Raw genomic sequence first — 21,091 nt, forward strand, 5'->3', positions numbered from 1 at the left:
GTAATTAACGGCGCTATTTCACTCAGGCGCATCTCTCGGTCCTCTGACAGGCTCTTTACTCCTCCATTGCGACGAAAACCAATAATGCGCGGTGGGCTGTTCCTCTGTCACTTCCCGCGTGAGTTAATTAAGAGCTTTGCCACGATCCTTAAGATATGTAAAAGCTGTGATATTATGGCATGTCACAACCAGCTGTGTTAAATTCAATAACATCCTGAAAACATACAGTGCCCTAAACCTCAGTTTTGATGTTGTTTAATTAAAAAGATTAGTAATGGAACAAATCAAGATTGTAGGCTATTTTATATGGTTTTAAGATTAGATTGACAATAGATTTTAAATCAATTACTTTTCAAGGTCTGTGTTAAATGTAACATCATTTATCACAACAAAGCTCGTTTATTCATACTTGGAGTATTATTAGTATTGGTAATGGTATCAGTTAGTAGAATGGACTGTTATGGCATGTGGATTGAAAGCTGACGTGAACACATGCAAAATAAAACCCACATAGCTACAGTACAGCCAGTACACTGGAGAATTGTTTCATTTTCAGTCATTTTTTTCTGAACCTCATGATCACGTCTCAAGCATTCTGTGGTGGAAATGATAAGGGAAATGACATTTTTGGAATAAAATGGCTGAATCCTCTGTTTCATAGTTAGCTGATTTCAAGCCAGTATTTTATGTAGGCTATGTGAAATACACACAATTAAATAATATTTTCAGACTTTTGCATAATTTGACAATTGTAGAATGGCAATGATGCACAATAAATATAGTATGCCTATGTATGCCACATAAGAAAAAATTATAATTTAGCCCTATCTCATAATTTCAACTTTTTATCTCTTAGTATGTCAATTTTGACTTTTTATCTCAGCCTAATTATGACTAGTATCTCATAATTTCGCTTTTTAATGTCATAATAATGCATGATTTTTTCCCCCTTATGATCTTCCATATATTTACCTTGATTTTGCTTTATTTTTTCATACATCCGTCTCAGATTTCATCTCAAGCTCTTCACTGAAACTGTTGTTTTCTTGGTAAACAAGCTTGTGATCAAATTTTCTTAGTCAATAATTTTTAGTCATTGTGGAAATGATGGCACAATTAAATAACATCATTTATTATTTATCAAATATAGGCTATACAATCAATTTAAGACAAATAGGCCTATTGAAATTTATTTATTTTATTCTGTTTTTAAAAAACTTAATTCCTAATTTTTACTGTAGATATTTATATTTAAAAACATCGCCCCAGGTTGGGACCAGGTAAAACAATAAAACTGCATCTAAAATGCCAGGAGTATTACCGTTGTCTACACACAGGCAATGCATTCGCACATCAGCACAGATCTAGATATTGCCACCTGTCACTCGAACGGTCTGGACATAAACCGGATCAGACTCTGAGAGCCTGGGGATGTTATTCTCCATAGTCCTCTCACTGTAAAACATTATTTTCATGAATTGTTATCACAACCTTTTAAATCTTTTGTCAAATCAACTAATGTGGTTCAGAAATACCAATCTCCATTGAATTAACTAAAATGTTTAATTTCAATGAACTCAAAAATAAGGCAACCAGGTAACTTACTTTTTAAAGTTAAATCAACAATAAGTTTTAGTCTTTCACACATTTTACAAATATAAAAATCAGTAAAGGCCAAGTGAACATAGATGTGACAGTTACTAAATATCCTTTCGGATACTAAACAGTCAGGCGATCTGAATTACTGAAACACACGAACACAGTATTTTGTACTGAAAACTATTAGATATTTTAAATATACTATTACCAACATATATCTGGTCTCTTGAACCTCCTTCAGTACATGAAGCACCTCTCATCTTCAGGTGTGACACAGTGTCGCCCAACTTTGCCCCAGGCCCCTGATCTCACCCCCCTTCCCACCGCCATCGCCATCTGTCTCTATGGTAACCTGAGAGAGTCCCGTGAGAGGGGTGACGGATGCCTGGCACACGCACACATTGCCAACTCACCAGCATGGCACGCAGCGACCTGCCATATGGTGCCACCCCATATATCTAGCGACAGAAGCAGAGGAAGACCTGCATGTCCATCCATGCTGATACAGCTCTGGAATTACGACAACAGTGTGAACAACTAGTTGTATGGCTCAGGCTCTATACGATTAATTAGCGCGCTAGCATTTCCAGTAACTAGACTTCTTGCAGGCATATATTTAGGCTTCTCAGAATGTTGAGCTCTACGAAAGTGTCTGTTAGATTATCGGAACTGAAGTAGCTATACTACTAAAGAGCCTGTGTGGAAGTTGGTTGGACGCAGTTGGCGAAGTTTGACTGGAATTTGAAGTGTAATGATGCTACCAACAGTCAGGAGGTGTTAGCCATGACACTCCAGTTAAACGCACACATATGCCCGCCCTCGCACTTTCAGTTGCACGCATAAAGGCCTCTTTTTCAGCATTTATGTTTGTGCCAGACAGTTAGCTGACTGTAAACCTGTATGCAAGGCAGGGCCGCTACACTACGCTTTTTTCTGGACTCTGCTGCCTCCTGGTGGTGTGGTTCCAAACACAACTTTAATACGTCTTGGATCACCGTTGAGAGTAAATTAACACACAAAACATATTTCCCTTGATAAAATATAGTTTTATATTTCAGCAAAATATGCTTACAAATACAGAATACTGCATTTACATGGGTTTACATTTCTTTTTTCATGTGATATTTGTCTCTAAAAGAATCTTTCATCCACAACTCAGGGCAGTATGACATTGCATTAATTCACAGCTCATCTATTGTATTTCCTAGTCTTGAGTGAGAAAAGTTTCATAAGGAATGACGCAAGCGTAATAAATATGCAAAGTTTCTTCATCGCTACTCAAATGCAAGTAATTGTCAGCTGTGATGGTGAAACAAGCCCCACAATTATTATCCAGTTATGCAGAACAGTCTATTGTAGAACAATAACACATTAAATATCAAATTAAATGGAACATAATATATATATATATGCGATATGGCATTTCGATAAAGCTGCATCAGCCAGAACAAGAAAACATGACAGGAAAGAAACCAGAGAAAACATACAATATATATATATATATATATATATGGTAGACATAGACAATAATCATATAAGCATTTTAAATCTATTCTCTAAATCAAATATAAATCAATAAATATAAATGTATTCTGAAATATTGTCTACTGTATATATAATACACAGTGGTATCTAATCTATGTATAAAATAAGATTTTAATAACAAATAATCTTTGTGAACATATTTCTTGTGATTTTATGTACTGGAATTTTTTTTTATTTCTTTTGAGTCCCTTGCAGAGAAGAGAGTTATATAATAATTCAAGTTTTTTCCCCGTTTCTTTGCAAATCTGCCATGATCTTCCCTAGCAGTAGGCCTGCAATAACAGCAGAAATGTATCGCATGTTTTAATGCACATTGAAATAAGACCCATTAAAGCACAGCTAAGCCTTCCTGGGAACTCGTTTTCCTTCAATTCTTTATGTAACTAACAGTAACATTTACATTACTTCTCAAAGCAGTAACAACTGGGGAATGGGAGATCTACAGCACAAGTGATGAGATAGTATACTTTTGTGACCCTTTCAGCATAATTGAACTTAAAAATATGCACTTATAGGCTACATATTCGAAATCGATTTTTGGTCAAATCATTCCCATAACATTCAGGATTGTCTCTTGTCTCTACGATACATAATAAAGCTTATCACCATGATACATTCATTTCATTGTGCAACTTCTTGGTCCAAACAAATGACCCACTGAGAAAAGGTCCCTAATAATTAAATCAGCCAAAGACAAAAGGAAACTAGCAGTTTGTCTCAAAGGCTGAAACAGAAACTTCCTTTAAAGATCAGGAACTATTCTCAACAGCAGACAGCGGAGACAAAGAAAATGCTTTAAGGAATCAGACAGCTAAAAGACAAGAGCACATGTTTAACAAGACAGTAACTTTCTTTTCCAAATGGGACAAACTCCAATTCTGCAGTAAAAAAAAACAAAAAAAAAACACTAATCTCTATCAACAGCTCATACCCTGTGGAAGAAACACGTCTGAGATGAGGTATTTTAAAAGAACATGGTATTAATAATTGAATAAACACTGTCAATTCCCAGACTGTCAAACTCTAGCTTTTGGTCTTCATCTGATTAAATGGACGGTGTACTGCAGGTTTCTGAACTGCTTTGGTCACACTAGCACAAGTGCTAAAGGATAAAATAGAAATGAATGAACCTTAACAAAATACTTAACACTCTTCATCCTGCGGCTCCTAGTAATCTATTACAGATCTATTAAGTAACTCCTAAAGCTTTTCCAATATTCTCTTCAGCCAAAGAGAGCAACATAGTTTCCATAGTGACGAAACCAGTGACTGTTGAGGATGTCCCCCTTCTTCTCAGAGCCAGTCATTTCTCTATGTCCTTCCCACCCCTCATACACAATACTCAGCTGATCCATAAGCTCCATATCCTGATGGTGTTGCTCTGCTCCAGGCCCCTGTGCTCTCAGATGTGGATGTTGTGGTGACGGCCCTTCGCTAGATCTATGTCCACTCTGCGAGCTTCTGCGAAGCTTAAGAACGTGGCTAAACCCAGCAGATTCACTACTGTGATGAGACCGAAAACTGACGCCCAGGAACCACTGGCCTCGATCAGATACCCTGAGAGATACACCATGATGACCCCTAACAAGGACACACAACAGCATTAACCCATACAGCATACTAACAATCTACCTGTAAAAAAAAATGTGTCCCTGTTATATCATTTGATTAACATAACCTTTTTAAATGTAAAAAGTCATGTCCTTACCTGTAAAAGCTCCACATGTATTCATCACCCCTATAAGAAATTAAAAAAACATATTACAGATTCTGAAAAGACAAAGGAAATAATGAGACTGACTTATAATATTCATTGTACTTTGTTTAAATAGCAGATAATCCTATTGCTCATTGTAAAATTACAAAAAATCTGTGCCATCTGTGCAAAACAATGACACCGTAAAACAATATCGCTAGAATCAGGGTTGGTTATGGTTAACTAAAACTATTAGAAAACATTTTCTTACTTGAGAAAAAATTAAATAAAAAAAAATTAAACTTATTTATGAAACGTTAAACATAGCATCCTTCAAATAATTTCCACTGCGTTCTTTTCGAATTAGAAATTAATCATGTTGTTGAAGAATAAGGAATTGAATCAAAATTTTAGCTTTTATGGTGAAGGTAGACATTCTTATGGTGATTGCAAGAATGATAAATGCATTTTGATGGCACAGCAATGTTGAGAATAAATTCTTTTGACTCCTCATTTCCTTTTTGCCACATTTCATTACGTCTTTCCAGGTTAATTTAATTAAAGGTTCTCTAAGCGATCCTGGGTGACGTCACTTCTTGTTGACGTTCGAACTATTGTCAAACAAAACGGAGGCTAGCTAGACCCTCCCTCCTCCTCATCCGCACACTAACCCCCCAAACCACACCCCCAAACCCTTCTTGTCGGTGATTGGCTAGAACAGTTTGTTATGTTTTGGGGAGCGGGTCGCTGCAGTTTGTTTTTGTTGCTGTGTGTGGAGCCAGTGCTGTCTACAGAGATCGCGTTTCTTTACAGTGTGTTCAGGGGACAGGCAGCCAGCGGATAGTGAGGAGATGTTTGCTGTATGTGACAAAAAATGTTTTGGCCTAAAAAACGCGTGACATCGCTTAGAGCACCTTTAATTACAACATTTCTGGTGCTGTTTTTATATTTTTTATAATACCTATAATCAAGCAATAATGTAGGCTATTTGTTATTCTCAAATCAGGAATTAAAAACAAATGAGTTCGTTCAGAGCAAAAACTCAAGACAGTTACCGGTTTGAACGAAATAAAATACTGCTTTATTTATTTCGAAACAGAAGTCATTTAAAATGTTATTTGTACAGTATATTTTAATTTTCTATTGATCAGACTACAGTAAAATGTACACCGCTCATATTTTTCTATTTACTGGGACTGTCAACATTGGAAACCCAGAAAGCGTGACTTCAGTTGAGAAAAGCACTGCAGAGATGTCAAGACACTGTCACTGACACCTCATCATATTTTCTCAATTAGATATAATTAAAGTGTAGCCTAAATATGATTTTTTTTTCAAATGAGACTATATAAATGAATAAATATTCAGAAACAGGTGCAGTTACAGCCTACATAAGCTACCATTTTCTTTTTTTCTGTTTAACTTCTATTAGACTGCAGATCGAAATAAAAGAATACTTAATATTATTTAAAAAATTAGAGAAATCGCTGCTTATTCTGAATTTTTACAGAATGCATTTTGTCTTTTTTCGTCTGCAGAACAAAATGAATTTTAATTGCAATGTTAAAAAATGTTTTGCAATGTTAACATGAAATAATATAAAAGAAATAAAAAAAATCAAGAAAAAATTGTGACAAAATTACAAAAATAAGGATGAATGCTGTTTGACAGGGAATGCATCTACATGCACAGCACGCCGTCAGTAACTAAAACATTATTACAAACTATATAGACAACAAAAATTATAAAAAAATTTACTAAAACTAACTAAAATTGAAATGAAAATGAATAATATAAAAATAAAAACTAATTCAAAATATTAATAAAAACTATAAGTATCTTAATGATACCAAAACAATATGTGCAATAATCACTTGTAATGCTTTTTTTTTTCAGCTGATGAACAATAACAAGATTGACAGCCAATCAAAATCCTTCCTACTTTAAAGCGTACACTGAAGAACAGAACACAGAGCATAACCGAAGCGTGCGCTTAGAACAAACAAAGGTATTGTCCATCAGTGTATATGCCATACATATAGCATTATGGTTATTATTAAAGTTATCATTCTTGGTGTGAATGAGCCTTAAGTGTGCAATCATAGTTTTGTTTAGAGCAGGGAGAATGATACTTACCAAACAGAGCGCCAGCACAGGATGGAGCGAGATCTTGAACATTCACTGAAACCCCACTACAAAGACAGAGAGAATTATATGTTTACATTCGCATTCATGCATTTGGCAGATTCTTTTACATATATTTGATCAGTGCTTGCATTACCCGGGAATCAAACCCATGACCTTGCGGTTGCTAGCGGTTGTCAAGCTCTACTGTTTGTTTGTTTGTTTGTTTCAATGCATGTGTAAGCAGTGTGTGGCATTACCTGTGGCTGAATGTGGTGAGGCCCATCGTAGCAGACACGAAAGCCACAGCTGTGGGGAACGTATTGGTCCCGCACAGTAACAGAGTAAACACACTGGACACGCCCATAGAGAAGAACTGAAAAACACACAGATCAACACATTGTTATATACACTACCGTTCAAAAGTTTGGGGTCAGTAAGATTTTTGTTTAAACCTTTATACAGCAAGGACATATTAAATTGATCAGAAGTGACAATAAAACATTTATAATGTTACAAAAGATTTATATTTCAAATAAACCCTGTTCTTCTGATAAAAAATATTTTCATAATTGTCTATTGATAATAATAAGAAAGGTTTCTTGAGCAGCAAATCAGCATATTGTTCCTGAAGGAACATGTGACACTGAGAACTGTGGTAATGATTCCTTGCCATCACTAAATATATTACTATATTAAAATAGACAATGTTTATTTTATATTGTAATAATATTTTGCTGTTAATGCAGCCTCATGAGAGAGTGTGTATTTCAATTGTACCTGCATGAGTTTCCTCACTGACGCAGTATCAAAACCTTTAAGAGTCAGAGAAAGGGGCGAGAGTATGAGTGTGCCAGCTGAGGAACATTTAACAGATTTTATAAGACAATTACAGTCGTGTAGACTTGACATTTACAACACCGTAAAACTCACACAGACGTGTAACATTGGCGGGAAAGAGCAAAGTCACGACACAACAATGATTACAGAGCCGTTGACACTACAGAAGGGAGCGGGGACTATTTAATTGCCTTTCTATTGTCAATCAATAAGACATTTATATGAGGAACAAATGTGAGCTTATATCTTTAAATGCGTTTGTGTAGTACGTGTGGTTTCGTACCCTGACTGATTAGATGGTCTGAAAGGCATCCACTAAACAGGGAAGAGGGGATGGCCACAAACCATGGGATCACGTTAAACACCCAACCCTGAAGAAACACACACATGCAGACATATAATCAAACACACACACAGAGAGACACACACAGGAACACGCAATGAACAATAGGTCCAGCATGTGGATATACAGTTCTGCATACTCTGATGTGCTGTTGTTATGTGGAGCCCCCTGCTGGAGTTCAAACAGAACAGCATCCTACTAACATCATAAACAATCTCCACTAATTCATGTCTCGAATAGAAGGAGAGAAATCTCAGTATGCAAACTGATATTATTTTGCTTCGACACAGATCATGTTCTCACACGCTGTCTGAAAGAGCGCAGCTCAGTTTACCTTGGCATCAGGGAAGGTGTCCTTGAAATATGTTGGCAGCCATGACAGCAGTGTGAAGAAGGTGCTGGCGGTGCACAAGTGTGTAATAATGACGGCACTGAAAAACAGACAGAATGAATGACACCAATGCAGCTGGCAGACAAAAGACACCGAAGGTGCACTCAGCCATTTTTCTTCCTCATTAAAAAAAGGGTTTGAAAGATAAAGAAGTTTCGAGAAATATGTTTAGAACTATGTACAAGATTCTCCAGTCATGCCACCAAGTTGCGATCACATGAACAGCCGAATACTAACATTTACCTTGGTAAACCCTTATATCTGGAGACTTTCACTCATGGAATAAATGAATCATGGCTAACCGCAAATAGTGCATTTCCACAATGGCATTAGTGATCATTATTTGCGTGATACTGCATCCACATCACTATGTTTAAGACAACACAATATTAACAAAGGTTACAGAGAATTAAACATTTATTGAGAGCACCTTTAATCTTATATTAAAAAAATAATTCATATAAATAATACAAAAAGAATCATTTTAATAAAAAAATGAATGTGGGTCATTTAAAAATGCAAGAAAACTTAAGCGAGTCTTAATCGAGTGCTGCAGGGAGGACATATTTTGGTAACACTTTACTTGAAGGGGTGTGCATAAGACTAACATGACACCTTCATAATCATGACATGACACATGTTATGAATATGAAGGAAGTTGTATGCATGTTTATGACAACTGTCATTAAGTGTCATTCGCTCAGTTATGACATTTTTAATGCAAATATGACATTGTTTGAAATGTCTTTGTTATGACACCTTGACATAAGCAAATACATCATAACCTGTCAGTGTCTTTGTCATGACAACTTGACATTACTAAGACAACACAACCTGTCATACACATGACATAGCAGATTAATTATAAAACTTAAGAAACCACTTAGCTTTATTGGTTAAAATTACATTAAACTGTCAGGTCGTTGGCTTTGACATTGGCTGTCATGAAGCCATTATAACTTTTTAATGACAAATTCAATTTGTACCACTGTAGTTGAGGTCACGAAAAATATTCATGACACAGTTATAATGGCCTCATGACAGCCAGTGTCAAAACCAACCACATGACAGTTTAATTTAATTTAATGTCAAGATGTCATGACAAAGACACTGACAGGTTATGATGTTATGGTTTATGTCAAGATGTCATAACAAAGACATCTTAAACAATGTCCTATTTGCATTCAAAATGTCATTATTGTGCAAAAGACACTTAATGTCAGTTGTCATAAAACCCTACTTCATATTCATGACATATGTCATGTCATGGTTATGAAGGTGTCATGTCAGTCTTATGCACACCCCTTCAAGTAAAGTGTTACCCATATTTTTATAGGCCAAAACCCGGAAATGAGCATGTTAGCACTTCCGGTTCCATTGTCCTGGAGTCAATGGGTTTTTTGAGTGGTTTTTGGTTAAATGCCTGAAAAAAGGTCTGTGGTTAACACAAGATCCAGACATTTTTACATTTTAGTCAAGCTTTTACTTGTCTTTTAAAAAAATCGATTTCTAACAAGTGGTTAAATGGGACTACATGAGTTATAGCTGAACAGGTAAAATCCTCTACTCACTAGTCCACTTTCACAGCCTCATTGTGTTTATAAATGTGCTCTTGCAAGCTATTTTAACAAACTTTCAAAGAATTTTTTTTTTTTTTTTACTGAAAAAGTTGTCGGAAGATTAGTGATGGTTACGTTTGGCTTTAGCTTGATGGTGAAGTTAACTTTAGCTTTTTTTCCTGCCGATTGTTTTTAGGCTTCAAAACATGTAAGAATCATAAACTTTTGTAGGTCACGGAGCTTATTTTCTGCAATAATCCAAAAGCCAATGAAAAAAATCCTCTTCGTTTTTTTTTGTCGAGGGAACCGTGGTGATGTAAACCTCCGGTCTGGCCTACACGTCATCACTGCAGTCCTCTATTTCTACAACAATAACATCAGTAACAACAATTACAACTAGAGCACTCACTCTCAGTCAACATGGTAAAGTACAGTAAAAATTACGATCTACTTTTCCTTATACATTAATATAATTTTTAAAATATCACAAAAAAAATCCACGTCATGTGTGCAGTGAGAAACACTCAGCCATGTTTGGCTGACGGGACAGTGTACTGTGTTACTGAGTTTCTGAGTGCTCTATATATAGACAGACATGGAGTGGATGTGAATCAGGCCTTTATGGGAGCTCAGTAAAGACCCTTTGTTCAGCACCCACACTCTCTCTCTCTCTCTCACACACACACACACACACACACACACACACACACACACAGTATTCAGGTGCTAATCTCACCACACAGCTGGCTGTCTGAAGAGACGCAGCCAGTTTCTCTTAGACAGTTTGGACTGGCTTCCAGCGCTGCCCAGAGACTCCAGTGTGATGATAGGACCTGAGAAACACAAGCACAATCAGCCTTTAAACAAACAGTTGTTAACACTTGTTATGGAAAAGAATAACAGCACGGCTGTGTCTGGTCTGAATGGAGTGTATAACTAGAGACACTTAAAGTACTTGTTAATTAACAAAGATTTGTTTTTTAATTATTTACCCATGTATCAGCCAAACTACCAAAAATGGCTTACACAGCATAATAGAAAACACATCAACTACCACATTTCCTTGCTACACAATTGATTCTGATTGGCCAATAATGGCAGTCGAATATTTAACATATTTTAGTACTGCAATGGCAAATATGGAATTGTTACAAAGTACACAAACATCAAAGGTTTGGGGTCAGAAAGCTTTTTTTTATGTGGAAATAAATGACATTTTTATTTAGAAAGGAAACAGTAAATTGATCAAGAGTGACAGTTAAGACATTTAATAATGTTACAAAAGATTTCTATTTCAAATAAATGCTGTTCTTTTGAACTTTCTATTCATCAAAGAACTCTGAAAACTACATTTTTATGTATATATTTGTTTTCTTTCTCATGATTCTAATATATAGTTTACACAGTAATGTTTCTAGAGCAGCAATATTAGAATGATTTCTAAAGGATCACGTGACACTGAAGAATGGAGTAATGATGCTAAAAAATCCTTTTTGACATCAAAGGAATAAATTACATTTAAAAATATAATCATTTGAAATTCCAATAACATTTCACAGTATTACTGTACTTTTGTTGAGCACCATACACTTCTTTCAAAAACATTAAAATCATACCGACCCCAATACAAAATAAATTTGTGAGGTACCTAGAGATTCCCCGACTTGTGTATGTTTGTGCTTGCGTATCCTGTACATACCCTCTCCTTTGAGCAGATACTTCCACATGCAGTACGCCCACAGCACAGACAGAAGCCCAGAGGCGTAGAACACGCTCTCCCAGCCGTACAAGTCCAGCATGAGAGAGCCGAGACCTCCAATCACCAGCGTCCTACACACACACACACAGTTACACAAATTCAATCAGAAAAGACATCGGCTACATTTCCACAGAGACGGCGATCAGACACTAACCCCAGGTATGAGCCACTTCCTACTGTGCTCATGAGGAAACCCCTCTCACTCTCCACCACCTTCTGAGAGCACAGACTGGCCAGAGACGGGTAGTGAACACCTGAGCGCCAAGAAAACAAACACACTCATTTTTGGATAGCCATAAGTGTTTCTGACTAACAACAAACCAACAAATATACCACCTTATGCCCATCCTATACTAAAAACAAACACACTGTGGTACTAATAAATAATTATTTATGTGGTACTATCATTTAATTATTGACTGATAAATGTTACAATGGGCATCCTCATACTTTAAAAATATTAACTTTGTATTTTATCCTGTATTGTAGATTCTGTGTTGTAATGTGCAAGTAGTATTGTATCGTAATATTATGTTTTGTACCCATCTCATAATTCTGAATAATAATGTAAAGCTGGTTTGCTGCATTCACGCCATGTCGTAATTACGAGATGACATCGTGTTTTGTAACAGAAGCCTGGACAAGATGATGCTATAAATACATTTTAGCAAACTTTAACATTTTTGTAACAAAAAGCCAAACTGCAGCTCCCTCTATGCTGACAAAGGAATCAAAGTGGCATATTTTATAGTAGTCCAGTGACTGTTGTACAGACCCCTTTCACTAGTTTCAAGAGAATACAACAGAAGTACAATGACATACAGTGTAAATAAATCGCAAGGCAGAGCATGATAGTGGTCGGATTCCTCGCTTTGCCAACCACAGCACAATTATGCTCTACTCCACAGCAATGTCCTCTTCTCATTAAAAGGGTCAAAATTTGCAGGAGGGAACATTTAGCAGTTTGCAATGATTTACTAAGCAAGCAAAGTTTCCCCTAATAACAGCACAGCTCTGCTGCGTTTGCAGCGAACTACAGCCCCACTTAGAAAAACACTGAAAGCAGCTGGATATTGTTTTGCAACTTTCTCCAAGCTTAAACTATTATTGTACTTCAATATCTTTAGATCCTCGAAAGTACACAATCCGCACAGCATGAAAGCACATAAGCACAGTTACGGGAAGTTCGGTACGCTCTGGGACGGTCTCTCACCCTGCAGCAGGCCCATGAGGAAGCGGGAGACCGTCATGGAGACGATGGGCTGGGAGCAGAAATGGGCTAAGATCGGAGTGAAGGCTGTCATTGCTCCCCATGCTGCCGCTGACAACAGCATCACTTTCTCTCCTCCCACCCTAAACACCAAACAAATCAACAAAACACATACACACGCATTTATGGACATGACATCAAATCAGACATTCCATTCCACTCCACATTTTAAAAACGTTGTAGTGCTGTTTCAGTCCTTATATCTGCAGCATGGGACCAAAGCAGACCAGCGATTCATGGCAAGCTTCATTGGCATCACATACTTCATTGTGTTCAGTCCTATTTCGGAGACGGTTGTGGCTCTCCGGTGGCCAATAGACTTGTAAAATGACTGCATTTTAGCTCACAGTTTAAAAGTGTATCATATTATTAAGTTCTTTAATATTATTTGAATGTAAGGGAATGGAAATTACTGCTGGACTAAACCGGTGCGATTAAGCAGACAGCATGGAAAGGAGTCCTCGGAACTGTTTGCGTATTAGCCACAACCTGTTTAACAAATATTTAAAGCAATTTCAACAGACGGCAAAGGATGACATTATAAAATAGAGCCACACCCTTAACCCAGAGACTGCCATCACATTCACGTCATTTCTAACAATGAATTCACTGTGCAGTGTGCACTTGCCCTTTAAATTCTGCATTACTTTGAATAACGAGATAGCGATTCATTCATTGCTGAAGCTAATTTATGTGACCTACTGACTGTTGCCCAATCAAAGTTACAAATATTTACATCTATTAAATATTAACTTATAAATGTAAGGGCCACTTTAAATGGTAGAACTCCAATATTACTTAATATTACTAACTAAAATAAATCTTTATGTAAAGTACACAAATAAAGACATTTATTTTCAGGTTTCAGCAACAGAAACAATGGAGTCAGAGGACCTGTCACTGACGTAGCCTCCAAGGACCTGAGTGAAGCAGTAACCCCAGAAGAAGCTGCCCAACACCATGCCCGTCTCTCTCTTAGACCAGCTGAAGCGCTCTGCCATGCTCACTGCACAGATAGGCATGGCCACACGGGCACAGTACAGCAAACATGTGCCCAGCAACAGCACCACCGTCCATATCCTCGCTACTGGCCTAGATAGAGAGAGAGATACAACCGTATCTTTAAAGTTTACATCAAACAAGATTCATATGAGAAGTTGTTACAATCCAAAGCACACAAACTGGAAAGTGCCCATCTAGGTTGATTTGCTTCAGATGCACTAACGCTGTAAAACGTAGTTCATCAACCTTTTTAAATACCAAGTTTAACAAAGTTTATTTTAATTCTCTGATTTAGTACAGAACTGTGACTAAGACGGAGTACTTAAGCTAATTAATAATTATTATTATTATTAATAATAATGTGTGTATGTGTTTGTGTGTATGTATGCATAATATATGTTTATATATGTGTGTGTGTGTGTGTGTGTTTATATATATATATATATATATATATAAACACACACACACATATATATATATTATGTAAAGAAAAACTTTTATGTTAGATGTGATTAATCGATTTGACAGCACTAGTACTAGTAAAGGATTTACTTCAACATTTACTAATACAGATTTAAAATGAAAAATTGCATCGGATAATATTCTTTAATTGACCTGAGCTAACATTAACTAAAAATGAAAAGCTAGATTTGTATTAACTGTAAATGCAATTTATTACTAGGCTAATGCTTGTTTATGAGGCATTTTCCCATTCTGAATGAAACTTTTGAAATGTTTGAAAAACTCACATTAAAATAATACTTTTAACTACTCATAAATTGTTGCTGAGATCAATTTAAATTTGAAATGGTAATTTGTGTGTCTTAGAATAATTGTTTGCATCAGAAGCATTATTTTTAGAGGAAAGTTTGGTGGTGAGGCGGTGGTGGTCTCACCTTGTCCAGGTCTGACTTGACTCTGGCCACTTCTTCTGTGATCCAGCTCCGATATTTTCTGAAGGATTCTCCTTAATACTGGCCAAATCTGGACAAGAGTTCTTTCCATGTTTTTGTAAAATTGCCATTCAACGACAAATATATTCGTTTGTGACTATCTGCTCTGATGTCCTCTCGGGTCAGTCTTTGCAAGCGTGATAGGCAAAAGAGCAAAGCGATGAAAACAATATGTTTCTATCCCAGTTTCTTCGCGGAAGCATCTCCTTATAACATCCCTGCCGCAACCACTGCGCTCCAGCGACCAGCAGAAACCAGCGGACTCTCGGCTTTCACTGCTGCTATAACGCAGCGGGACGAATTTCAGCTTTTTCCTGATTCCTGAAGTGTTGATGATGATCCACGTGTCAGTTTCTTTTTTCAGCCACGCAGTTTCTCCAACCACTGGGCTGGCGCCTCAAACCAGGAAGTAACGTGACTCAGCCCCTTCCACATTCAGTCATGATTTCGCAACTGTGTGGAACACAACATAACTTACCTAAATGTGAAATTGAAAACCTTATGAAGACAGACTTTTTTTCATGCAAAATGCAAGCGGACAGGTTTAGTAGACGTAACACGACGGATTGGTACCAAAGTCATTACAGATACACCAGGTCCGACTCATGTGCGCGAATCGATTCTTTTAAACATTTTGTTTAACGACTCACAAAAAAATGAATCGCCTATTCTTTTACGCCATTCCTGTATGTATTATGTTCAAATAAGGTTTAATGCGGGTTTTAGGGTGCATTTAAGCATTCCAGTTTGGTTGGTTGCAGTCATAGTTCAGCTCATAAAACGTTTTTTAACATAATTAGCTTTTACATTAAACAACACTCGTTCACCTGACCTAACTGAAAAAAAGTTTTTCTTTTAGATTTCTGTTTATTAAACTAACTCCGTTCCATATACATGTTGATAAAACGTTATTAATCAAGTCATAAATATATGCTTTATTTTTGTGACATTTTTTACGATTGATATATTAAAGTAACTTACTTTTCAGCCTATCAGTAAAAACTTTGGTTAAATCCAGATCGAGATGATTGTTCAGTCTATGGTTCAGTCCAGTCAATTACAGCTGAGGACCGAATCAGTCCGGTTAAGTTAACGACTCCTTTGGAGTCACTTTGTGAACCAGTTCATCTGATTCATTAAAAAAATCCGACTCAAAATAACAATTTTTCATTAATCGGATATCGCTATGTTATATACAAAGAATCGTCGGCCCTAGGGTAATCATCTTGTCCATTACCTGGACAAGATTACATTGCTAAAGAAATAAACTTTTAAAAGTCAGAATCCAAGTTGTCATAGTATAGGCCTATTCTTGTTCTTCTGACTCAATTGAAGTGTAATTTCTGAGGTTGCGTCTTTACCAGCCAACAGCAGGCAATTATCATAATCAGTCATGAGACAGCCAATGTGGGTGTCTTTCATTCACATAATAATTTGTTATAAAAACACCCTTCTGCAACCTTTAATTAGGCATCACAGCACAAGTATTTGGCCATAACATTTAACAACAGCAGCAATGTTGATATTCAAATAGAGTTTGGGGATTAAAAAATAATATTTAATACCTATGTAAAGCATCTGATTTCAGAAGCTTACAAATTGATCTCTGCAATATCTATAAATCACAATTGAATGTCAATGTAAGCAGGAATACTATGACAATGTACAGTAGAAAACAATGTCACATGACTTTATAACATTATAATGCAATAACATTAGTACTCAAAAGGGCAGATTTTCTTTGACAGGGCCCTTTTACACGCATACAAAATTTATACCCGTGCACTGCAAATAAAAGTTGTGAAAGCACACAGAACTCGTTCATCGTATTGGTACAATCAATTCACTGTCCTTGATGACACCACTATTGTGCCTTAGGTACCTCACATCAGAGGACACAGTCAAACAGAAGGGAAATCTAAATAGTGTGGTTCAGTCCTCAACTGTATTTGTAGACTTTCTGAGCATTCACTGACAAAATAGAAAGATAATAATCCTCTGCAAAAACAAAATGGCTAAAATGCTATCAATTCAGCTCAGCAAGTCAAACATTGTGGCAACAAAAATCACAGAAATCCATCTGCGATAAAAAGTGTTTCCATTTTGGCTAGAAGTCCTCCTTAAATCTTAATCTCATTTCCACAGCCCACTTAATGCAAAGTCTCTGATAAGCGACGAGTAAACAAAACAAAAGGTTGATAAAAGGATGTTTGAGTGTCAGTCACTGAGTATAAATAGTTAAAGAGAGGGAAAGCGTCCGTTTCTGTTCCCCGCAGAACGCAAGCATTGAGATGCCGGTTCGTTTTCACTTGGGGTCCTCGATGGTGCCTTTGCTAAGATCTGTCATTTTGGGGTACTTGACTTTCTTCTGGTCCAACTCGTTCTGAGCCCACAGCAGCAGTTTGAGGAGTTTGGCAAGTTTCGGTGTCGACTCCCTGTTTTCGTAGTCCAGCACTGCCTGGTTTACCTCGCTCCACACCTGTTATAGGACACCACATGCTGTCAATCACTGGCAGATGAAAAGGGGCTATATGTAAGAATTTTCATGCATTAATCGCTTTATTGCAATTGTTTGAACAGCTTGAAAAACGAGACCTTCCTGGACTTCCTATGAAAGATTGTCTATGAACGCCTATAGACTGACTTTTATGTGAAGGACTCTGGAAGGACTCTCAAAATCAAATGGATGTGTTATTTACGCGAGCTCCCGACTTCCTCTCTTCCGTTCTATGACACATGAAATTAATGCATTTAGGATAATGCAGAAAGGGCCATTCTGTACTGTAATGTTAATGTGTCATGCAAAGAAAAGGGAATAAGTCAAACTATAGTCTCACATAGTCAGATCTATAATCTCAAATATACTTTATAATCAAACTACCATAATAACAGTGTAATTGTAATGACCTCATCTGTCAACATGATGCGGGTGAATTGCAGACCTGGTGCAAACATATCCATAGCATTATGATCAGATGCTTTCTTAATTGCCGTTTTCTCACCACTGTCATTTTTGTTCGGTGTTTGTTATTGAGGGGAAAGCACGCAGCACATATTTACATATACATCTAAACAGTGAATGAAAAAGAACTTCGCTGTGAGTATATCGGGCATTGAATCACATTCAGTCTCTAGTATGTTATGTGTGCACGAGCAATAAGTTGCTGGCTGCAGTTCACATACCGGCCACCGATGTCGCTAATAACAAGGTGTTCTGAATTCTACATATAGCCCCTTTAAATAAATGATGCCTTTCATTACAGTCTACAAATATCATGATGTCAAGTGACATCTGCAAAAAAGGAAAGTCATTTCAGAGTTATTAAAAACAAATTTTAAAATAATTTACAGTAAAACTGGGAATGTACATTAAGTGCATAGGATAAATTTAATATGGACACTGGCCAAAGTACACCACCTTTCAAAAGTGTAGGGGCAGTAAGATTAACATTTTTTTTTTAATATAAATTATTACCAGTAAGAAATTTTATCTAACAGGAATATAATTAATCAAATAATACAGCAAAGACTTTTACATTGTTAAAAAATATTTATATTTCAAATAAATGCTTTTCTTTTGAACTTGTTATTCATCAAAGAATCCTGCAAAAATGCATCACGGTTTCCACAAAAATATTAAGCCAGTGCAGGAATAAATTATATTGAAATTATATTGAAATAGAAAATAGTTCACTTAAATTGTAATAATATGTTACAATATTATTGGTTTAATACATTGATCAAACAAATACAGCCTTGTTGAGCATAAGACTTTCAAAAGATTTTTCAAAGAGATTTTTTTTTGTAATGCTTTTAAATGGTAGTATAGCTGATGAATGCACTTTTTAACTAGCCACTCAGATTTCTTATCAGACATACACAGCAAGTTTGAGCTTCAGTAAGAACCAATGAGGTTTGTTCTCGCGTGTCAAGCAGGTTCGGTAGAGCTTCTGTTTATGTTTGCAGATCAAAGTTTATATGTGAATAAAAGCCTAAATTAATGAACTTTTTGAAGCGTAAAAATTTGCTGCGTTCCTGTCTATGCAGGAATAGTAAGCTTTTTTGAGTGAACTATCTCTTTAATAATATATTAAAATAACAACATTTATAAAGAGAGAGACAGCATATCATCAATTGTACTGGTTTCAGGTTAAATAAATATGATTTTTAAAAATGAAGGTTGTTCTATGTAAAATAATGTTACCTTCTGTCTCTGCATCATGTTAAGCAGGTCTCCGAAGGGTGACTCTTCTGGGTTATCAAAAGCCAGGAGTGCAAGGGTGCGCTCCATCTCTGTCAGACACTCTCGGCTTTCCTCTCCCTGTTCAGCCAGCTGTGTCTGTGCAAACTCCAATGCAGCCTCAGTTTCCCGCAGGCGAATCAACTCAATCAGGTGTTGTTGCTACAAGAAGGAGGCACTTGTTGTAAGTTTGGAATCAGTCCCCTGTGATTTGGCATCAGACAGTCTTTCTAAAAACTACAAATCTACGATTCACTATGAACAGTACAAAACCTTTTGCAAGTGTTATATACATATACCGGTACATTAATATATATGTTAACAGCCAGTTTACAAAATAAAAGTTTAAAAGTGAACAACTTACAGTGGCCCGGCCCAAAAAGTATTTTGGTCTCTTAAGCCACACTTAATGTATGAAAGTTATTGCATAAGATAAACCTTTAAGTTGGTTTGATGTTTTGTTAGGTTCTCAAATAACAGATCTACTCTTCGAAATTGAAATATTATTTTTAGTCAGATTTAGTAGAATCGTCAATTGTATAATTGATCTGCTTTACCTGAAGATGAAAGTACAGGTAGCGGTTAGTGTCCAGCAGCTCAGGATGCAGACTGTTGATCAGTGCAATGGCCTCTTGAATTTGTCCCTTCAAGACCATCTCCCTAATTTTTATCCTTTCATCCAGAGAGTCCAGATCAACACTTGGTTCAATGCCTGATTCCATCCTAAACTTCTCAGCTGCCTCTTTAAAACCCTCTATGTAAATAAAAACAAGCAAATTATGAAAAAGATCCACATACACTTGTATTAAAGCTGCAATATATGGTGAATAAACACAAGTGGTCAGTTGACCGCTTACCTGTCACCAAATAATTCATAATGAGTCGATTCATGTCTGCCCGCTGAATGTGAACATTATTGAGCTTTTCCATCCACTCATCTCGTGTTATGTCGTCTGGCTTTTCAGCATAACTCATCATGAAGTGTTCTGCACAGACAAAAAAATATACAAACATGATGTATAAAAATAATAATAATAAATACATACATACAATTTAAAATTATAGTTTCAGTGAGAAAAGACGCAGCTTGAAAGCTAGATAAACTTTTTATGTATGGGTTGTTATAATCACCCAGTTATAATCTTCATCTAAGTTAAATAAGTGAGTTTAATTAAGGTCATTTAAAATACATATTTGTTAGGTGTAAAGTCTGACATGACACTCTTGATATAAACGCATACTATTATGTTTACTTTATAAAGCTTTTAGTTCGAGAAAGACTAGGGCAATGAAACAATCATCTAAAGAAACGCCAAAGAATCAGCGAATATACAATGATAATATATATATAAATCAATAATGTTATTGAAATCAAGCAAGATGACATTTGCGCTTATGATGACCGGAAGCTCTAATTATAAAGGCCTGTATCATAACATTGAAGCCTGTACCGCTGGAGAGAAGACAACAACAGATTCAATACTTTACGTAACAACAAACACATATGAACGTTAATAAACACAAATATTCTCCAAGCATTTACACGGTACGACTCGTTGCCGACACTTGGAGTAACAAGTCGATTATGCAAAAATGTTGCATTTTACCTGAATGTGTACACTTTCCTCACCAGCAGCTCGGGGAGAAAGGCCGTACTAAATTCTCGCGATGTTAAAGAAAAACGAGATTACAACGATACCTCGTTTGGATTGGCTGTCGATCAAACGTATTTTAAGTCACCTTTATAACTTCAACGTAGCGGACTGCTAA

At 36.4% G+C, this 21,091-nt stretch overlaps 2 protein-coding genes across 2 annotated transcripts; both read right to left on the reverse strand.

Moving 5' to 3' along the window:
* Nucleotides 1–4,025: 4,025 nt before the first annotated feature.
* Nucleotides 4,026–15,476, reverse strand: slc17a9b (solute carrier family 17 member 9b). The gene is made up of 13 exons (XM_056238212.1): nucleotides 15,025–15,476; nucleotides 14,021–14,218; nucleotides 13,070–13,209; nucleotides 12,011–12,110; nucleotides 11,797–11,927; nucleotides 10,834–10,930; nucleotides 8,482–8,578; nucleotides 8,088–8,175; nucleotides 7,745–7,779; nucleotides 7,225–7,340; nucleotides 6,977–7,032; nucleotides 4,853–4,882; nucleotides 4,026–4,725 (listed from the first exon to the last, which is right to left on the reverse strand). The coding sequence occupies exons 1-13, from the start codon at nucleotides 15,150–15,152 to the stop codon at nucleotides 4,547–4,549; spliced, it is 1,395 nt and encodes a 464-aa protein (XP_056094187.1). The 5' UTR covers nucleotides 15,153–15,476; the 3' UTR covers nucleotides 4,026–4,546.
* Nucleotides 15,477–16,745: 1,269 nt separating this feature from the next.
* gid8b (GID complex subunit 8 homolog b (S. cerevisiae)) lies at nucleotides 16,746–21,068 on the reverse strand. The gene is made up of 5 exons (XM_056238217.1): nucleotides 20,929–21,068; nucleotides 20,179–20,307; nucleotides 19,879–20,075; nucleotides 19,286–19,483; nucleotides 16,746–17,560 (listed from the first exon to the last, which is right to left on the reverse strand). Exons 2-5 carry the CDS (start codon nucleotides 20,297–20,299, stop codon nucleotides 17,387–17,389), a joined length of 690 nt encoding a protein of 229 aa, XP_056094192.1. The 5' UTR covers nucleotides 20,300–20,307; nucleotides 20,929–21,068; the 3' UTR covers nucleotides 16,746–17,386.
* Between the last annotated feature and the right edge of the window lie 23 nt (nucleotides 21,069–21,091).

Source organism: Rhinichthys klamathensis, unplaced genomic scaffold (assembly GCF_029890125.1).
Source record: "Rhinichthys klamathensis goyatoka isolate OS25496 unplaced genomic scaffold, OSU_Roscu_1.1 h1tg000510l_1, whole genome shotgun sequence".
Classification (NCBI taxonomy): Eukaryota; Metazoa; Chordata; class Actinopteri; order Cypriniformes; family Leuciscidae; genus Rhinichthys; species Rhinichthys klamathensis.